Here is an 18,842-nt window from a genome sequence, read left to right as displayed (position 1 = left end):
ACGGCCAGCCCTTTACATTGTTTGTAATTAGACACAGACAAAGGGTAGGTCAGATTGCTACAAAAAAAAAAAAAACCCAGGAGGGAAATCAAAACAAAAAAGCAACTCCTCTTGTCTTTGGGATTTCTATCCACAATAATTTTTCTCTTACATGTGAGGCTCTCACATGTGGTTGACTGGAGTTTTAACAAGGCTGTTTGATTCAAGTGGATGTTTGTTTTGCTTATCCCTTTGATGTCGTCAGTTTTGGAGAAGGATTAGGACAAGAACCGATGGTATTTGGGAGCCGTGTTGGGAAAAAAAACGATATAAATTCGCTGGGTGTTGCAGCTCTTGAATGCTCATTTCAGACTGCAGATGTGGCAGTTAACACATGTATTTCATATTTCAGTAGTTAATATAATTTTTTTTTTAAATCCACGAAACAGGTCTGAAAGTTTATGCTTTTTATGTTCACTTCCTCCTTTGTCTGTCTTTTGGTTTTCCCCTGCAAATACGTGACAAGTTTCTGCTACTGTGGCTACTCCAGATCCTTTATCTCCTGCATTTTTCTCTTCACGTTCTCCTGTGACTTAGAAGTGCATCACGGTGACTCAGGTTTGCCATGAGAGACTGAAGAAAGGTCACATCCGCTGACAGACACCATGGCAGGTGCTAAGCTGGAGAGGAAATACACAGCTGGGTAACGTCAGGGACTTGTGGTTTTTACCTTGGTGTGGTTTGGTTTCCCTCCACGAAATGTCAGTGACATTGCTCCTGGCCTTTGTGCCACTGGGATTGTCTGCACGGAGCCACCACTTGTGGGGTCCAGGCCGTGCAGACAGCCCGGAGAAGGGTCCAAGAGACTCCAGACTCGTTCTGTAGGCTCAGGCAGAGCTCTGATGAGTGCGTGCTGCAGGGTCCTTAGCACTGCTTGAAAGAAGGATCCAGGGTTCTTTGCAAAGCTCTAATTGTTTTGGGGTGAGAATTTCACTCACCTCGGGAGCCCACGTGTGGCACTACATGAATCACCCATGCTGCTGCCACACTGTCTCCTGTGCCCCCTGCCTTACCTGCGGCAGGCTTGCAGGGCAGCACTTCTCCCTGTGGGCCAAAAGAGGGCAGGCATTAGGCACTGCAAATACCCCAAGGTCTGGAAAACCCCAGGGTGGCCAGTCCTAGTCACTACAGCATCACAAGGCTGGCCTAAAGGTCAACAGAGCTGAAAGGAACACAACAGTTTTGTCTTCTAGTTTCAGGCTGCAGAAAATTTGTCTTTAGGCTTTTTTTTTTTTACCCCAGTCATAGAATCACATAACAGTTTGGGTTGGAAGGGACCTTAAAGACCATCTAGCTTCAACACCACCACCCCCCCGCCACCGGCAGGGCCACCTTACACCAGCCCAGGTTGCCCAAAGCCCTGTCCAGCCTGGCCTTGAACCCTTCCAGGGAGGGGGCAGCCACAGCTTCTCTGGGCAGCCTGTGCCAGGGCCTCACCCCCCTCACAGGGAAGAGTTTCTTCCTCATATCTAATCTAAATCTCCCCTCTGTCAGTTTAAACCCGTTCTTCCTCGTCCTATCCCTCTTCTCTGATGCAGAACCCCTCCCTGCTTTCCTGCAGCCCCTTTCAGCCCTGGGGGGCCGCTCTAAGGTCTCCCCGGAGCCTTCTCTTCTCCAGCTGAACCCCCCAGCTCTCTCAGCCTGTCCTCACAGGGGGTGCTCCAGCCCCCCGAGCACCTTCGTGGCCTCTTCTGGCCCCACTCGAGCAGGTCCCTGTCCTGATGTTGGGGGCCCCAAAGGGAGAGAATACCCCCCGGCCCTGCTGCCCACCCTGCTCTGGGTGCAGCCCAGCACACACTGGGGCCTTTCTGGGCTGCGAGGGCACGTTGCTGGCTCACTGTCAGTTTTCCACCCCCTGACACCCCCAAGTCCTTCTCCTCAGGGCTGCTCTCCAGCCACTCCTCGCCCAGCCGGGGTTTGTGCTGGGGATTGCCCTGACCCACGGGCAGGACCTTGCCCTTGGCCTTGTTGCACTCCCTGAGGTTTGCACGTCCCCCCTCTCCAGCCTGCCCAGGTCCCTCTGGATGCCATCCCTTCCCTCAGCATGTCCCCACCTCACACAGCTCCTTGTCAGTGGGGAACTTGCTGAGGACGTGCTTGATCCCCCTGTCCATGTCCCCAACAAAGGTGTTAAACAGCCTTTGGGCAGCACAATGTGGCCTGTCACTGCTCAGATGATATTCTGGGGAGCTGAAGTCCCTGTGTCCCCTCTGACAGCAGCCTCCCCATGCACTTGCTGCAGCACTCGCCTGCACCCCAGCACTGACTGTTCCTCCACGCTTTCTGCAGTCCATCAGAACTGCTGCTCTGCCACAGGTTCCCTGGCGTGGCAGGTCACGTCACCTTGAGCGAGGAACATCTCTTGTAGCTGTCACTGCATTGTAAAGTGCACTCTAAGTAAAGACTGACTGACAGTTTCCCAAGCGCATAGACAAGTTCTCAACAATAGAATGTGAATCCTGTAGCTGGCAATCAGTTTTCTACAGTGGGATGGAAACAACTTACAAGATGGAGCTTACGAGGCAGTTTATACATTGGTCTATCGTTAGTCATTCAGAAATTATGTAGGTTTCATGTGAACAACCTCTCACTTGCAGGACAAGTGCAGAGTTGCTTTGGTCATGCATTATGGGTAATCGGCAAAATTTCAGTCAGGAAACCAAATTCTTTCCCTGGTAACAATTCTCTCATTGATGACGTTAAGTCCAAGGAGTGTCAGTAAAGCCACCGGACTTGCAAGAACTTATTATGTGTTTGAGAAGAGTACTTACGTTCTTTTTTGTTTCCTTTTTTTTTTTTTTTTTTTCTTTCCAAAAGGTTATTACTTTGGGCAGTTCAGCAAATTGGTGGCTTCGGTGGCCTCAGCCAAAAAGGAAACTGTAAAATGAGACATCTGGTGATGTGTGTCACGTTCAGCTCGTGGCTGGATATCCTTAAGGTGGGCAAGAGTAGAATTTGCAGCCAGTTCTGTAAATACTCTGAGGCATGTGTGCCCTGAAGACCGAGGTACAAGCTGCCACATTGGGGCACTTCAGTGGGTGGAAGAATCCACTGGTTCTTCCTTCAGACCTCACCCCTGAGCACTCCTTCTAGTGTTATGTGTGCAGGTCACGGTAGCACAGAGGAGGCTGAAGGGATTAGATCTGTAATGTCTGTTCTGTTCCGTCGCTGTGTGCTTATGTTTCAGCCTTAAATTTGCCCTGAGCTCTGTATGGGGATGGGCAGGTGTGGCTGGGACAGTCCGTCCTGTGGAGTCGGGGCAGGAAGGGAGCTGCTGCGCTTGGGGTCTTTTTGCCACTCGTGTTTCAGTGCCTCCCTCCCTTTGCTGAAGGAAGGAGAAGAAACCCATCTTCTCCAGGTCTGATACGGCGGGGCCTCGCGCTCAGAACTGAGGTTCATTTCTTGGAGACAGTCGCTGAAGATTAAGACCTCTTCATCCAAGACCGAGGAATGAGAGCCTGGCCCGCAAAAGACCCTTTGGTTCAAACTCCAGCACAAGCCCTCGCAGAGTCTCTCTTCAAGGGGACAACAGCAGCATCATTTGGATGCTTCTTTCCAGTGGCAGCTGGAACTTTGAACCCTGAGGCATTTCTGAACATCTTGGCCTCTAGCTTCTTCTCTTTGCCTCTTTGAGACTCTGCTGTGTCTTCCTGTTTCATGCAAAGGAGAAGGCACTTCATGATATATGTGCTTAGACAACCCCAAAGACCACACTGCTTCCAACAGCCTTTTAACCCTTGGGATTATAATTTTAAACACAGCTCACATGGATTGAAAGAACTCTGCAGGCCACAGAACCTCTGCTTGTGTGTGAAGATAAAGACACTAAGGATTCCTAATTTCTGAAAAGTCTCACTCAAATATTGTCTAGTTAATCATGTAACTGCTGCTGAATAAACCCACCGGGCAGGTGATGAGGAGGGGAGAACTATTGCTTATTGATGAGTGAAATAGGCATTTGTTCTATCAATAGGTGCAGAGAGAGCTGGAAACCCTGTGAGATGAGGCATGGAACCTGGCAGCATTGACTTTACGTACAGGACTGAGCAAGAAAGGGATTGACAGATGAAATGTCACTACCTTACATCAGAGACAGGTAAGGTTATCTTTAGAAATCTTTAGAAAACCCCAGAGATTTTAAAGCCAGATAGTCGTCTCTGAAAGATCACTGCTGACTCTAGAGATTTGGACTTGGCATGTACAGCTGTTGTCTGTGATCTGACTAAATGTTCCATCATCTGGCAGTATCGTAATGCTTGAACAAGAATGTAAACATGTAGAGACGAATTCAGAAAAAAACCCCACAACATTCAAGAAAAGAAGGAGGAAATAAATTATTAGTTCCTATTCTGGTAGGCACCAGGTATTAGGTTATGTGGTAACTGCCTGCCTGCAGCCTTTGCCAGGCTTCGGGTTCCCTTGGGGACCACCTGCCGCTTGTCTCAGTGGGACCTTTGGAGGTCACTTCTCTATTGCTGTGTCTATGATGCCGAGCACAAGTCTGATTAACGTTCATATTTTGTATTTAGGCAGTGCTAGTTATTAATGTCCGTATTTGAGTTTCAGGGGAATGGCCAGTTCCTCCATCTGGAACCACTGCACTGTCCTTGTCCCTTCTGGTAGCTGTGATCTAGTCTGTACTTCTAGAGATGAAGAGAGTAAGGATTGGGAGACTAAGTGTGGTGCCTAACTTAGAGACCTGCTCTTCTACCACTCAGGTCTTTCTGTTAGTTATAAAATGACCCATCCCAGCTGCTGCTGGAAGTAGCAGTTCTGTCTGTGGGTTAATCAGCAGCATTAGTTATCAGTGACTGGTGTGCCAGTTATTCTGGGGTATGACCTTGAGGTGTAACTTAGGAAAATGAGGCTGAATGACTCTTGGCTCCTCAGGTCTGCAGCTTTGGCATCAGAACAACTGCCGGGATCCTAACAGGGCTTGTCTGCTCCACATCAGTAATGACAGGGGACTCTGCCCAGGGTACAAGTAACACCTAACAAGGCCTTAGGGAGTTTCTGGGGAGCCTGAGCTTCACCCCTGGGTAAGTCTCACAGCAGCACGCAGAGCCGATCCCATCTCTTCCTATTCCTGTTAATTTTTCTCTGCACACCTCATGAATGAATGATTTGTCGGGGTTACTCCTAAGACCATTTGTGATGTGTCCCACAGTTTCTGTCAGTGTTGCCAGCTATTGTTAGGAGGTTTGCAGGGAGCCTACACACTTTTAATGAAACTGGAAGCACCTGACCTCGAAGGTAGGTGTTGCGGGGATGATGAAGAAATCTTTATTTCAAGAAATTTGGGTTTCCTTCATGGGACTTTTGTTGTTGCTTTCTTCATGTTGAGAATTAGTACCTCTTTCACAGACTCAGGAAGACTTGCAGAGCCAGGGAAAGTGTTGGGCTGATAGGAAGGTGTATCCCCTCTGGTCCACAATCACTTTATGTATATCTCGAGGAGCTTCTGAAAGTTGCTGGTGCCACATTTCCCAGCTGTACCAGCCTGTGCTGGGCAAAGGGCAAAGGGTAGGAGATATAAGGATAAGGGATAATAAGAATATCCTCACAGTTGGTCAGGGCTTGTGTGCAATTCAGAAATGGTCATAACGGATTGGTCTGCCGGGTATATTGTTGCAGTGCCCAAGTGTTTTGCCTGGGAACTTCATCGTAACATTCTGCAAAGTTCTGAAGAGGGTGAGACAAAGTTTTGTACGCTGCTGAGTGCACCAGGTTTTCTGGCCAAGGGCAGCACCCTGCGGACCTTCCCTGTCCCTGCCTTGCTGCTCAGGTGTGGTGGTTACGCTGTTTGGAAGAGCTGGTGAAAGGAATCCTGACTTGGGGGGCTGAACCCAAGCACCGTGGTGTCCGGGACTCTCTGTGGCCAGTTGGCAGCTGCAGCAGGCAGTGTGTCTGTGTTTCCAGAGTAGCGTGAGTGGTACAGACTGTGGCAAGTGTGAGAAGCAGTGCTGTGTGGGAAGAGCAGGGGATCTCCTGTGTGGCAGGAGTACAAAGTAGGAGACTTCTGGTTTCTGAAACATGACAGTTGGCCTTCTAGGGGTATTATGTGGGAAAAAGTGACGACAGAGACCTGCGTCTTTTGCCTGCTTGCATCTAGTCTGGATGTCAGCTTTTGATAGAAAGGTTTCACCTAGCACATTTAAGAGTACAAGAAGTATTGCAGCACACGTTTTTAAAACCATACCAAACCTGATTGTTTCCAAGCCTTGACAGGAACCGAGGTAGATCCCTGAATAGACCAAAGACTAAGTGCAGAGCAGTGATGAGCAGCGTCCTCAGGGGTCAGGGTTGGGACCGGCGCTGTTTAACAGCTTTGCTGGGGACAGGGGCAGTGGGATCGAGGGACCCTCAGTGAGTTCCCCACCAACACGGAGCTGTGTGGGGTGGGGACACGCTGAGGGAAGGGATGGCATCCAGAGGGACCTGGGCAGGCTGGAGAGGGGGGACGTGCAAACCTCAGGGAGTGCAACAAGGCCAAGGGCAAGGTCCTGCCCTGGATCGGGGCAATCCCCAGCACAAACCCCAGCTGGGCGAGGAGTGGCTGGAGAGCAGCCCTGAGGAGAAGGACTTGGGGGTGTCAGGGGGTGGAAAACTGACTGTGAGCTGGGAACGTGCCCTCACAGCCCAGAAAGCCACTGGTGTGCTGGGCTGCACCCAGAGCAGGGTGGCCAGCAGGGCCAGGGGGGGATTCTCTCCCTCTGCTCCGCTCTGTGAGACCCCCCTGCAGGGCTGGGTCCGGCTCTGGGGCACCAACAGCAGAAGGATATAGACCTGCTCGAGTGGGGCCAGAAGAGGCCATGAAGATGCTGGGGGGGCTGGAGCCCCCCTGTGAGGACAGGCTGGGAGAGCTGGGGGGTTCAGCTGGAGCAGAGAAGGCTCCGGGGAGACCTTAGAGCGGCCCCCCAGGGCTGAAAGGGGCTGCAGGAAAGTGGGGAGGGACTCGTCATCAGGGACTACAGGTATAGGATGAGAAGTAATGGTTTTAAACTGACAGAGGGGAGATTTAGATTAGATAGAAGGAAGAAATTCTTCCCTGTGAGGGGGGTGAGGCCCTGGCACAGGCTGCCCAGAGCAGCTGTGGCTGCCCCCTCCTTGGAAGGGTTCAAGGCCAGGTTGGACGGGGCTTTGGGCAGCCTGTGCTGGTGGAAGGTGGCCCTGCCCGGGGCAGAGGGGTGGAATTGGATGATTTTTAAGGTTCCTTCCAACCCAAACCAGTCTGTGATTGTATGAAGAATGTGTTGACTGACCTCCTTTTTGAGATCCATAGATGAATCTTTGGGCAGAAGGTGTAGAACAAGCTGAAGGCAGAGTGATGGTGTCTCTGAGAAGTTTATTCAGTCTTGACTGGCTGTGTATTAAACTAAGGAATTAACAGGGCAAGTGTCAAAAGCTGTAGGCATGGTATTTTCTGGAGACGCTCATCTTTTCACAGATCTGACTCTCTCTTGCCTTGACCTATTTTTGTCACACACGGTGTGGAAAAGAACCCGTTAAAATTTTTTTGTGCATCAGAATTCATCTGTTCAGTTGAGAATGAGGTTGGATTTTAAATACCGTCTTCGCTGTGCACACATAAAAGTAACCACAAGCTACAAGGATAGAAGCAAACCCCAGGGTACGGTGGAAATAGAGGCGAGGGGAAGCAAGCTGTCTGCACACACAGCAGAGATGGAAGTTTGCATATGCCTTTGTATAAGGCGAGACATTTAGGAATTGAAACCCAGCAACAGGTGATGATTACAGGCAGCGTGTCTGGGCCTGTGTACAGTTTTGTCGAGCAGCTGTATTTTGTTACCTAAATCCCATGGGGGTAGGGGTCAGAGGAGCTCTGTGTGTCCCTACACTGCCCATTGCAGCTATTTTCAGTGTTGGTCCCAGGGCTGATTCTTGCAGCCTGTGGGGAAGACAGTATTCTTTCTTGTGGTTTCATGGTATCCATATGGAATTACATTGGCTCTGGAAAATAATTCAAGAGTCTCCTGATCCAGAGTGAAGGAAGTTGAAAACAATTAACAGAATCAGAATCAAAAAAATCTCAGCGGTTGGATGGACTTTACATTGCAATCTGATAGTTAAATCCTTGAAGGTTTCTAAATTCATTAGGGACTCTAAGTCAGAATGAAGTAACCTGAGAGTGCTGAAGTTCACACAATAATTTCATTTGCATTCATTTTTAATTGTATATCAACTTGCAAAATCCTTTGAAAATCAAATTATGTGATGCTACATCTTGCTTTTAACCTGCTGCTCTCTTGATGGAGTCACTGGTGCTTGGCCCCGCTTTTTTAAGAACTTGATGATGTCAAATAAAAATCTTTTCCCCGCCCTTAAAGAAACAGGAAGAGTGCAGCCACAAAAAGCACAGTGCTTTCCCACAGTATCAGGAGAAAGAAAGTCCTGATACAAGCCCACCCTAGTGAGCTTTTGGGTTGTATAGCCCAAGACATGACTGGACGGACAAGTAAAGTTGGTCACCTCAAGATTCGGGCTTCCCTGCTGCTGGTGGTGTGCCTGTGGCAATGGACACAGCAGACTTGGGCAAAACAGTGCCAGGGTGGTGAACTGAGGATAATCGGTAAAGGTGAAAAGAAATGTTGCCCCAAATGCAGCTCAAACACAGGTAAGGGAATGATGTGGCTGTCATCTTGCTGTTTGTCAATATTGTTTTATGTCAACCAGGTGATCAAGTGTGGGGAACAGTTGCGCGCGCGTGTGTGTGTGTGTGTGTATGTAAATGGATCTTGAGTAACAATGTGCAAAACAAAACAGCAAGGGCTTCCTTCCTGCCCACTAAATTCATGATGTGCCTTAGCTGTAAACTTCAGAGCTAACGCATGTTTTGAGGTTTTTACGTGCTTATATGTGTTATTCTGTAGTGAGAAAGGGAAGGTTAAGTTTCTGTAGGCTGGTCTTGCTCCCAAGGAAGGGAGGTGTTCACTTAACACTGATTCTGAGCCCTTGCTCCATTCAGACATGATTTCAAAGTTTGTGCCATTCAGACCATGGAGGGAATACAGGGAGTGATGCTCTCGGTAAGGCTGACCCTTGCAATTGGTGTTCCTAAGGAGTAGGAAGCATCCCGCCATTCCGTGTCCATCCATCCATCCCGCCGTTCCGTGTCCGTCCATCCCACCGACTTGTGCTTCTCATTAGTTTCAACAGCCTGTTCTATCCTATAGCCTTACCTGATCTTAGGATGGTGATGAGATGGTAATGGATTCTCACTTGCCTGTAATTTTAAGTCAAGTTAAGGCTCTAGAGGTGGAGCAAGACTGAGTGACACTGCTGTGCCTGTTAGGCTAAAGGACAGAACAGGTGATTCAAATGGCCTCTTCCATGGTCCCAGGAACAATCATACTATTCTTTCTAATTCAGTGCTGTCCATAACAGTAGCCAGAGCTGGACTGTGGGGAACATGAAGCTGTTTCTATGACCTACAGCAACGAATGCACCTTCCTTTTCTGTTTGTCCCGGAACAGGGTTGCTGGCAGCCTTGTCTAGGTAGGGCTGTTGACCTGCAGGTTAGCAATAAGATTAGCTGAAAATTTACATTTTCAGTGCCTAGGTAGGAGTCAGCCTCCCACTTAGTAGCAGCTTGAATATATCTGCCTCAACTGACAAGAAGAACACTGAGTTCCATGGAAGGAGTGAGTGGACACACGGCATTTGTGGGAGTGAGCAATAAATAGGTGAAGAGCTCCTCAACAGTGCGGACGCCCCAGGGTATTTCCCTTCCCACTGAGATAAAGTTATTCAGCATGAGGTAGGAGACTCATTGCTTGGTGGGATCAGCTCCAGAATCACCCCCTGGTGATACACAGACAGAAGCATCCCCAAGCTGTTTCGGTGTCGCTGCCAGGATGCATTAAGTTCTGAAGGCCGGCGAGAGGAAGCCAGTGGGCAGAGGAAGATGTGGGCAGTTTCTGGTGACCCTGTATATTCCATCACCGATCTCAGGAAATAATCTTTGCTTGATCTTTGCTACTCACTGTGGGTTTTTAAGCACACTGTTGAACTAGCCAGTATTTCCCTTATTTCTTCAAGGTTTTACAGCTTCCTGGTTGGACAGCACTTTTCCTCTAACTGCTCTCCAGCTGCCTGAAGGACTGTTTGATCCTGCTTACTGGTGGGATCAGTGTGATCAGTCCTTTGCTTTCGTGAACCCAGGAACCTCTCGGGATTAGAGATGATATTTTTTGAGTGCAAGCAAAGTTCACAACAGAACTCCTCTAGAAATAGGACAGAGGGCAGGAATGGTCCTGGGTTTAGGGCATAGATTTAGACCCACGTATGCCAACAGAGTGTAGGAAGCAGCTGCTGTTGCTAGGAAGGGACACAGAGAAGGAGTTCGGGCTTCACTGGCCAAGGATCTCTTTGGCATCCCTCCTCTAACAGGGCTGAGCCTAACGAGAAGAGCTCTGGCAGTGTCCTGAGAGCTGGCTGGATGGCTAGTTAGTGTCTGGTGCTTCTCTGGGGTCTGGCAGTGCCCTCCTCACACCACGGGGTCTAAATCTGCACCGTGTAGTAAAGCAAACCTGCTGCCTTACTTCTGCCTACCACAGCCTACACTGATATTCCAGATAAGAGAGAAAGGTTACAGGGGTAAGTCATGCAGTGCTCAGATAACTGTGCTGTAAAGACCTGAATTCGAGTACTTCAAATTTTATCCAGTATGCATGGGAGTGACATCTTCCTGGTGTCAATATTTTCCACCACAGCACAGGAAGGAACAATTTCACCTGTGTCACCAGTAAGACTACTGGTTAAGTTAATTTCTAGCCTCTGACAAAGGCAAGTCTGACTTCTTTCTTTTTGTCAGGAGACGTGGGTGTCTGTCATACTACGGGGGACCATGACTGCAGGTGTCGTCAGGGGTACAGCTGTACCGATAGTCCATGTCTGTACTGCGAAAAACTGCCTGACTGTGCAGCGGGCGAGGAGCTGGTTAAGTCTGGTAACTGAAGAAATGCAAATTACTGTAGTTCAATATAAATGGCTGGCGGAGCAGCAGTTCCCTTCACTTATTATAACCTGCTTTTGTGAAGGCTTGTGATGCAGAGAGAAATGGCATTTATAGTGTGGCTTCTGTGACTAAAACCCTCTCTTCCCTATTTTATAACTTTTCCTTTCCTAAATTTGAGACTTTCACTTCCCTGCTTGGACTTTTAGTATTACTTTTCTTCCAAGCTGCTACTGCTGTCTGTAGAAGATTTTTTTTATCTGTGTTGCTTCTTAACTTTGCACACCCTCTGCTGTCGCATCAGATTATTCTGTATCTCTTCTGTCAGGGCTCTGCCCGTGCGTTTCCCAAAATGCAAAAGTGGCAAGAACTGCTTGTGTTTTGCCAGGGGGGTGACTCATAATGCAGACAGAGCTGGAGGGAATGCACTGTGCTCTGATCTGCCGTATCCCCACCTTTCAGTGAGGGCACCAACCACTAATAACGCACATTCTCTTGCAGGCATTTTAGACTTCACATTCAGATGTAAACCATGTGCCACAGGAACCTATTCTGACGTTGTGAATGGCTGGTGCCGTAACTGGACTAAGTATTTATTTATTGATACTTTCCTTCTTTGAAATATGCGTAATAAAATTGTCAAATGATTAATACTTAAACTAGAAAATAAAATCGAATCAAAGGTGAGATATAAATGATGATTTTTTTTTCTTAAATTCAGCAATATATGGCTTTATATTTGGCTTTATAAATAGTCTCAAAGCAGAACTTAAGACAAACTGCAGTGTATTCAACTTGCTTCCAAGTCCAGCTCAAAAAGATGCAAAATTATTCCAAACATGGGCATCACTTAAAACAGAGACTAAAAAAAAAATGTGCACGTAAACAACTGAGATGTAGTGTTGTCCATCCAGGGAACAGCCATAACTTTACCTGCACTGCTGGAAAGAGGAAAAAAAAAGGAAACAATTTGTGGAGAGGATGGAGGGAAGGAAGGAAGAAAGGGAGTCAAGAGAAATGTGAGGGAGGAACGAAGGGAAAGGCAGTGACGTTCTGAATGTGACTCTTGTTCTTCTTTTAGTTGTGAAAGTTCTGGGCTTATAACAATCAAGCGAGGCAACAGTACACGTGATGCAGTATGTGATCTGCCTGCCAAAGATTTGGAGCAAGGTACCTTCTCACAACGGTTTTGTTTCTCTGAGCCTATGACTTTTCTCTACACTTCTTCAGTTGGTGACGTGCTGCATAGTTATCAGCCAGAGCTTGCTATCGCGAAAACTTGCTTTGAAAATTGCTGTTGTGTTTCTTGCCATATTAATGTAGGTAGAATTATTGACCTGGGCAAAGATTCTACCATTAAAGCACTGTCAGTAGTAAAGGTAGAGAAAAGCCCAACAGTTGTCCTTGGGTAGAGCACGCTTATTCGACAAATTATCAGAGTTTCCCATTGAACTGCTCTTGCTGTTTTGCTAGATTTTCTTAGGGAGACGATCATTTAGTTTGTCATCCAGTTCCTTTACAACTCTTGGCCGAGTCCACAACACCCAGAATTGAAATCTCATGTTTTGTCGTGGATTAAATTAAGATAGAAATAGGTGGGTACAAGGCTTTGCAGGTATTGAGTATCCTGAAGACAGCAAGCTGCACTGTTCCTGCCTTTCCCCCCCCACCCTTGCTCCTACAGTGAATTGGTGCCTTTCAGGTCTGGGCTCTTCATTCAGAGAAATTGTTAGTTCTACTCAGACAAATTGCAAACAGGTGCTACTTTTAACCTGAGGGAGACAAAAGGGTGAAAATCTGCCTTGCTGTAGTTCAATTCAGGGAAACATTGAAACCCAATACCCCCAAAAAAAGCAAAACCCAAACCAGAGTCGATAGAACAAGGGGTAGCTGCAAGAGGGAGAGACATTGAACAATGAAGAGATCAGGAATATGGTTTTGGGGTTTTTTTGCATGAATACTTTTTACCGCAGGCACTGATCTATTGCGCCCTTGACTTGGAAAGTCTCAGTTTTATTGTTAACACCTGTATTGGTCTGTCTTCCTTGGAAAATTATATTCCCAAGAAAGATGAAATGAATCTCCAAATTGCCTTAGGAGAACAGGCTTTTCTTTGACAACAGTCTGGGCACATGGTTTCTTAATCTTTATTAAATATCTTTAATTGCAGCTCCTATTACAAATGACTCTCTATATACCACCATCCTGGCCATCCTTACTGCAGTGGCTGTGTTTGTTCTCATCTTGCTGACCTTCTTCTTGCATTTCTGCATATGGTCACTGAAGAAAGACAAATACCACACAGCTGACGGTAAGTGCACCTCTGTGGGCTTCTGCGTGGCTTTTCAGCAGCAAACAGTGTGTCCTTTGACCCAGAGTTAGAATGGAATGAATTAAGTCGAATAAATCAAATGAATCCGGATTTACTCTGTGATTTTGGGCGGGTTGTGTAGTTTCAGTGAGATGCAGTGCATCACCTGTGTCGTCGTCCTTTCCTCGGGGAGAGGCTGTATTGGTAAAATTAACGGGCATCCGCCTGACACATGTGAAGACCTCTTGTATGTGCAGTGCTTTTGCTTATTCTCACTGCAGATCTGGAACATAACTTCCCTAGGCTGCCAGTGGCACAGCTGTCACACCAGAGAGAAGAGACTTACAGCTGCCAGTTTCCAGAAGAAGAACATGGAGACAAAACACCAGAAGAAAAGCCTTGCTATTTCCACCCTCAGAGTCTACAATGAACACAGATAAATTGCAGTGGGCTGTGAGAACGGGGAGCTGAGCTTTTCAAAAAAAAAAAAAAAAAAAGAAAAAAAAAAAGTGACTGGGCACATCAAGCATCATTATGTACATAGCAATAAGGAATGGATTTGGGGGCAGTTTTGCTTTGTTTCTTCTCGACAAACCTAACATTTAGAAACAGAAAAACTGCTGAGTGGGGCTGGCATTCAGTTCAGCTGCACCGCATTGTTGCGTTTCCTGGGTTGTTGGGGTCTTTTTGGTTGGTTGGTTGTTTTTGGTTGTGTTTTTTGTTATTTTTTTTAATTGATGCTCTTTTCAACTTTGTTTGGGACCAGGGACCCTTCTTGTCCTTGTTCCCCTTTGCAATCTTCTGCACGTGTCTCTGTGGTGCTCCCACGGGTTGGTGGGCGTGCAGAAGGCTGGCGTCCCGCCGTCGGTCCCTTCAGCACTACAGGACATAGGTAGCACCACAGGGCACTCGCAGCTTTCGCCGGCCATCCCACTTTCCAGGGTGTGTTCTGATGCTCATCCTAAGGGAACGAGGCGTCCTAAGGGAATGATGGCAATGAGCAGCCATCTCTACTACTCTTCTCCAAGCAGACTACGAAATTGTTTTCACTCCTATGAAATTGTTCTCCTTGTTGTGCAGCAAAGGGCCGTTATTCTTAAACCATTAAATCCTGGTGGTGGTTAGTCTGGGAGCATGGAGGTGTGAGACTGCTGTTGGCCACACCATCGCTGCTTGCAGAGATTTTTCTGTGCAAGTTCTGTGATCCCCTCATTCAGGGAAACTTGAGGAAGAAGGGAGTAACACTCATCCTCCTTCTATAACTCAGCAATCCTGGGTACTGGAATGCTGGATTACGACAGGGAATCTTCTGAAAGGCTGAAACGAGGATCAGGCTGCTTAGAGAAAGACATTCAGCTTGATGCTCTCCTCACCTAGTTCACAGAGTAGGAAAAGACAGTGGAAAACAGAGAAAAACCTAACCTTTGTTCTTGATTTTTGTTTTTCCCCCACCCGAGCGTTTGCTGGTGTATTCCAGCATAGCTCCAGTGACTTGATCATCATTCCCCTTACTGAAATTGTACTTTGTTCAGTTGTTCCCTGTACCGAATTGTACCGTGGAGGATTTTTTTTTTTCCGTGTCAGATTAGTGCTCCTCCAGTTTCATAGAGCTCTAACATGGCTAGAATTGTGTTTTGCCTGAATTTGAAGGGGCAGGGTTTCATCTGGAGTCGGTTGCTTGCTGTGAATTGACATTGATTTCAAATAAAAATCTAGCCTGTGTTTTTTTTTTTTTTTTTTTTTTTTTTTTTTTTTTTTTTTGTGTGTAATTATTTTTGTGTTATGTGACTGCAATAATAAATTCAAAGCTCTGGATGCCTCTGGTCTGGCCTTCTGGTGAAAGCTGCCTGGAATAGATTCTTTTATGACCAAATCAGCTCCGGGCAAAAATGAGTTTTGATTCAGGCTTCACATGAAGTGTTATAAATATCTCACAGTGCAGCCATTACATCAGGTGCCTCACGTTTTCTTACGGATAATTTAAACCGTACAGGGCTTCTAAATGAAATCCCGACAGAATAATGAAATTTCTGTTAATCACCTCACTAAATACTCGGAGGGGATTATTCCAAGTCTGAATGACGTGCTGTTTTCAGTAGGGCTCTGTGAAATTGCAATACCTGCAGAGCAGGAGTTATTGCCTCCACAGACACGTGTTGCAAAAGCACTTGAACAGAGAACCCTGAGGAGTGGGACAGGTCATTGCCTTGGTAAGCCAGTCACATCGTCTGTGCTCCCGGGCAGGCTTGGCGAGACTGGATAACAATCTCCTGTTAGACTTCCATTGAAGTGACTCCGTGACCTCTCTAGGCAATCCAGTCCAGTGGCTGGTTTAAAGTCAGAGAACTGGAGAGATTTTGTTGGTTAAAATTTATATTGTTCGTTATGACTACGAGGAGGAATTGTCTCTTCAGCATCTTTTTAAGCATTCATAAGCTATCATCTCTGCTTGGTTTCTCTAGGCTCTCTCTTATCCTGCTTCAGAGGTTGTGGTTTCGAGACCTCTTAGTCTCACCCTCTAAGCTCTTTCCAGTTGGTCTTTCTTAAAGCTTCTCTGGAGGAGGTCTTGGCAAGCTTGAATAGAACCAAAGGATTAATTTTATGATTCATAGACATGGTTTTATTGCTGAATATTTTTTCAGTGATTATGTCAAGAGGAGTTATCCTGTCTTTTTTCCTTTTTTTTTTTTTTTTGTGCATTATACAATCTTGTAACTGGGTGAAATAATTGTAAGGGAAAATGAAATGCAATGAATATTCTTATTCGCTATAATGTATTCCTCTGTAGTCCTAGTTTTAATCTTCTAGTTTCTCTGTTACTGTGTTTACTCTAATTGACGTCCCTATACCTTAGCTTCCCCTTCATGTAAGTGGGACAGTGGTACTTCTCAACCCTAAGAAGATGTTGTGAGACGTAATTAGTACTTTCAATGTAGTTTTGCCTTCTTTGATCCTTTTACTGTTAATTCTTGTGTTACTGATAATTTTTCCCATAGGGACCCCGGTGTGAAATTCACTGTAAAACAAAACAAACAAAAAAAAAAAGTGAGTTTTCCTCTATTGCTTTGGGAAATGTGCAGATCCTTAATTGAGGTGAACAGGAGATTCAGCCAATGAAAGGTGAAAGTGCTGGGTTGGATTAAATAGGATAACTTCTTTAAAGTGTAAGACTGTCTCTGCCTTGTAAGCAGTTTCTCTTTGGGGTTTAATATACTCAGAAGTCTCAACACTGGCTCGTAAAGACACTTCTCACTGCTCCTTCTACCTTGGCCATGTTTATTCTTGGCTCTGTATTGACCCTTCTTGGGTTTTTTTTTTTAGCGTTTCCAACAAGATTTCTAATTGTGACCTTTTGTAAAGGTAAAATAAACTTGAAAATGGAATGAAGTGCCTACGTGATATAATTAAGCAAATCGGAAAGGGAGGGTTTTATTCTTTAGGTTGTCCCAATCTTCTCGAGTGCACTTCGTTTTACTTTCCCAATTCCCTTCCCCACTCTTACAGAACTCTGGCTCTGTACCCCCAACCAAACTCTTCTGTCGTTGAATTTTACTTCGGTGCACTTGCACTTTTTTCCCTTTTTAAGCAAGTGGCTTAATGTTTCCTGGTTTGTGGCTAAACCAGCTTGTCAGCTACCCACTACCAGAATAGCAGGAAACTGTGGCTGACATTTTTTGCCGTTCCTGTCAATGGCAGAAAAGTGGCAACATTTTTTTTGGGGGGAAAAAAAAAAAAAAAAATCAACAGAGCTTACTGTTTGTGAAAAATTTGAGTGTATGGTGGAAGTCTGTGCCTCTGGCGAAAAGCAGCGAATCTCGGTGAGGTGTACAAGACTTTCTGGGCTGTGGGTGTTGAGCAGCCACCGCTGCTGCCAGTTAATAGTGAAACACGATGAGCAGAGCCATATTATTCACTGGAAATTTGCACGGTGGCCTTTTGGGTTTCTGTATGCCTACCTTGAAGACCAGTCCCGCTTCCTGCTTACCTAACCACCTGACTCTACGGCTGCCACTTGATGGGAAAAGCAACCAATTTCCTGACTTCTTACAGCTCCAATTCAGAGGGAAAAACCCAAAGTGTGAATCATTTAAGCCCTGGAGAATTTCAGTAAAAGAGCTGTTCTTCGCATCAAAGGAAATGAAAGCTATTGGCTCAGAGCAGTGAGCTTGTAAGAAAACACCGTGTTTGAGTTTCCTTTCAAGACAGAATAATAGCTTTATTTTATCAGTGTGCAATTACTGCAATATTTGAATCGGATCATGGCTGCGTTTTCATCTCAAATCCCAGACTTCATGGGGTTTTTCAAGTTCTGATTTAAACTTCAGCTTGGTCTCTGTGTATGGACTGCAGGTTAAAAAAGGCTTCTCGCTCAAATCATTTACGTCCAACTAAATATCTAAGTTATTTTTTTTTCCCCCTGAATCTCTTTTCAAAAGAGAAAATATCCCTGAAAAATATCCCAAATTTTCTAGAGGCTAGGTGATCTAAGAGGTTAGCCTAAGCTGGACTCAATGCAAATCTGGCTTTCTTCCGATGTACCGACCTTGTCAAAATTAACTATGTAAATTAGATCAGAATTCCTGTACTGTATATGGAAACCACAGGGAGGGTTTTTTTCCAGTTTTCTCTGTTGTGAATACAGATGTTGTAGCTCTTCCTAAGATAGTCTTCCTTAAATTGCCATACCTGCCCTGACCGTCGTGCTTACAGAATACCTGGCAGTCACTGCCACCATCCTCTTGGAGAAAAATCTGTGCTCTTGCTATTGCTACCGTAGTTCTGAACTCTCTGTTTAGCCAAATCGAATTTGGTTGACTCTAAGCTTTCCTTATCAGACGTGGTCACTAATTTGACATTTGACCAGCTGTGACAGGCCTCACCTAAGGCTACTGAAAGAAATCGCTTGATCATGTAAACGTATCCCAAACTTAGCCACTTCTAGAAGCCATATGCAAAAAATAACAGTAGAAATTAAAGCCAAGGCTGTGAAGCTCTAGAAGGGATATTTAGGCGAACAAAGACTATCAAGTTATTAAACGCTCTAGCCTGAAAGAGGGGAACAGCACCTAAAAGCTGAAGCCGTTAGCTCCTGCGAAGTGGGTTTCGTGTGCCAGCCATGCTCAGAAGGGGGTTTATAAATATTAGATATGATTAATATAGGTTTGTTGTTTGGTTTTTTGGTGTTTTGTTTTGTTTTTTTTTTTTTACAGAGGCATTTATTTTAAACTGAACTGTAAAATAGAATAGATAACAATAAATGAACAGAACCAGTTGGCATTCAACCGTGAGATCGAAAGGAAATCAAGTGCAAAGCAGCTGGATTACTAATGACTGTGAGTAAAGTATCATTTAATTTTTTTCTTAGTACCTAAGCAATGAAAAGTGATAAACACGAGGACAATATTTTTAAGAGCTCTGGTTTCTGGTTGAGAACGTCTCTAAACCAAAGACCGCCACGAGTGGGAAGGATACGCTGGGGAAAGCCACCCCAGACATGCCTCTTTCCTATTCCCTAAG

The 18,842-nt window shown here is 45.9% G+C and overlaps 1 protein-coding gene across 1 annotated transcript; it reads left to right on the top strand.

The window, feature by feature from the left end:
• Positions 1-4,019: 4,019 nt before the first annotated feature.
• On the top strand, positions 4,020-13,998 carry TNFRSF18 (TNF receptor superfamily member 18). Its single transcript, XM_026862762.1, has 7 exons — positions 4,020-4,135; positions 8,492-8,674; positions 10,874-11,008; positions 11,516-11,603; positions 12,096-12,184; positions 13,185-13,325; positions 13,607-13,998. The coding sequence occupies exons 1-7, from the start codon at positions 4,105-4,107 to the stop codon at positions 13,753-13,755; spliced, it is 816 nt and encodes a 271-aa protein (XP_026718563.1). The 5' UTR covers positions 4,020-4,104; the 3' UTR covers positions 13,756-13,998.
• Positions 13,999-18,842: the final 4,844 nt, after the last annotated feature.

This window comes from Athene cunicularia (assembly GCF_003259725.1).
Source record: "Athene cunicularia isolate RWA chromosome 21 unlocalized genomic scaffold, athCun1 chr21_part1, whole genome shotgun sequence".
Taxonomy (NCBI): domain Eukaryota; kingdom Metazoa; phylum Chordata; class Aves; order Strigiformes; family Strigidae; genus Athene; species Athene cunicularia.
The sequence above is the reverse complement of the archived record's forward strand: the minus strand, read 5'-3'. Positions and strand labels throughout refer to the sequence as shown.

What these genes read in the sequence shown, in the direction of transcription:
- TNFRSF18 (XM_026862762.1), top strand. Translation starts at nt 4,105, where the DNA reads ATGAAATGTCACTACCTTACATCAGAGACAG. An exon ending in CGAGGAGCTGGTTAAGTCTG is followed by an intron (nt 11,009 to 11,515) that starts GTAACTGAAGAA and finishes ATTCTCTTGCAG; the next exon opens with GCATTTTAGACTTCACATTC. An exon ending in CAAATACCACACAGCTGACG is followed by an intron (nt 13,326 to 13,606) that starts GTAAGTGCACCT and finishes TTCTCACTGCAG; the next exon opens with ATCTGGAACATAACTTCCCT.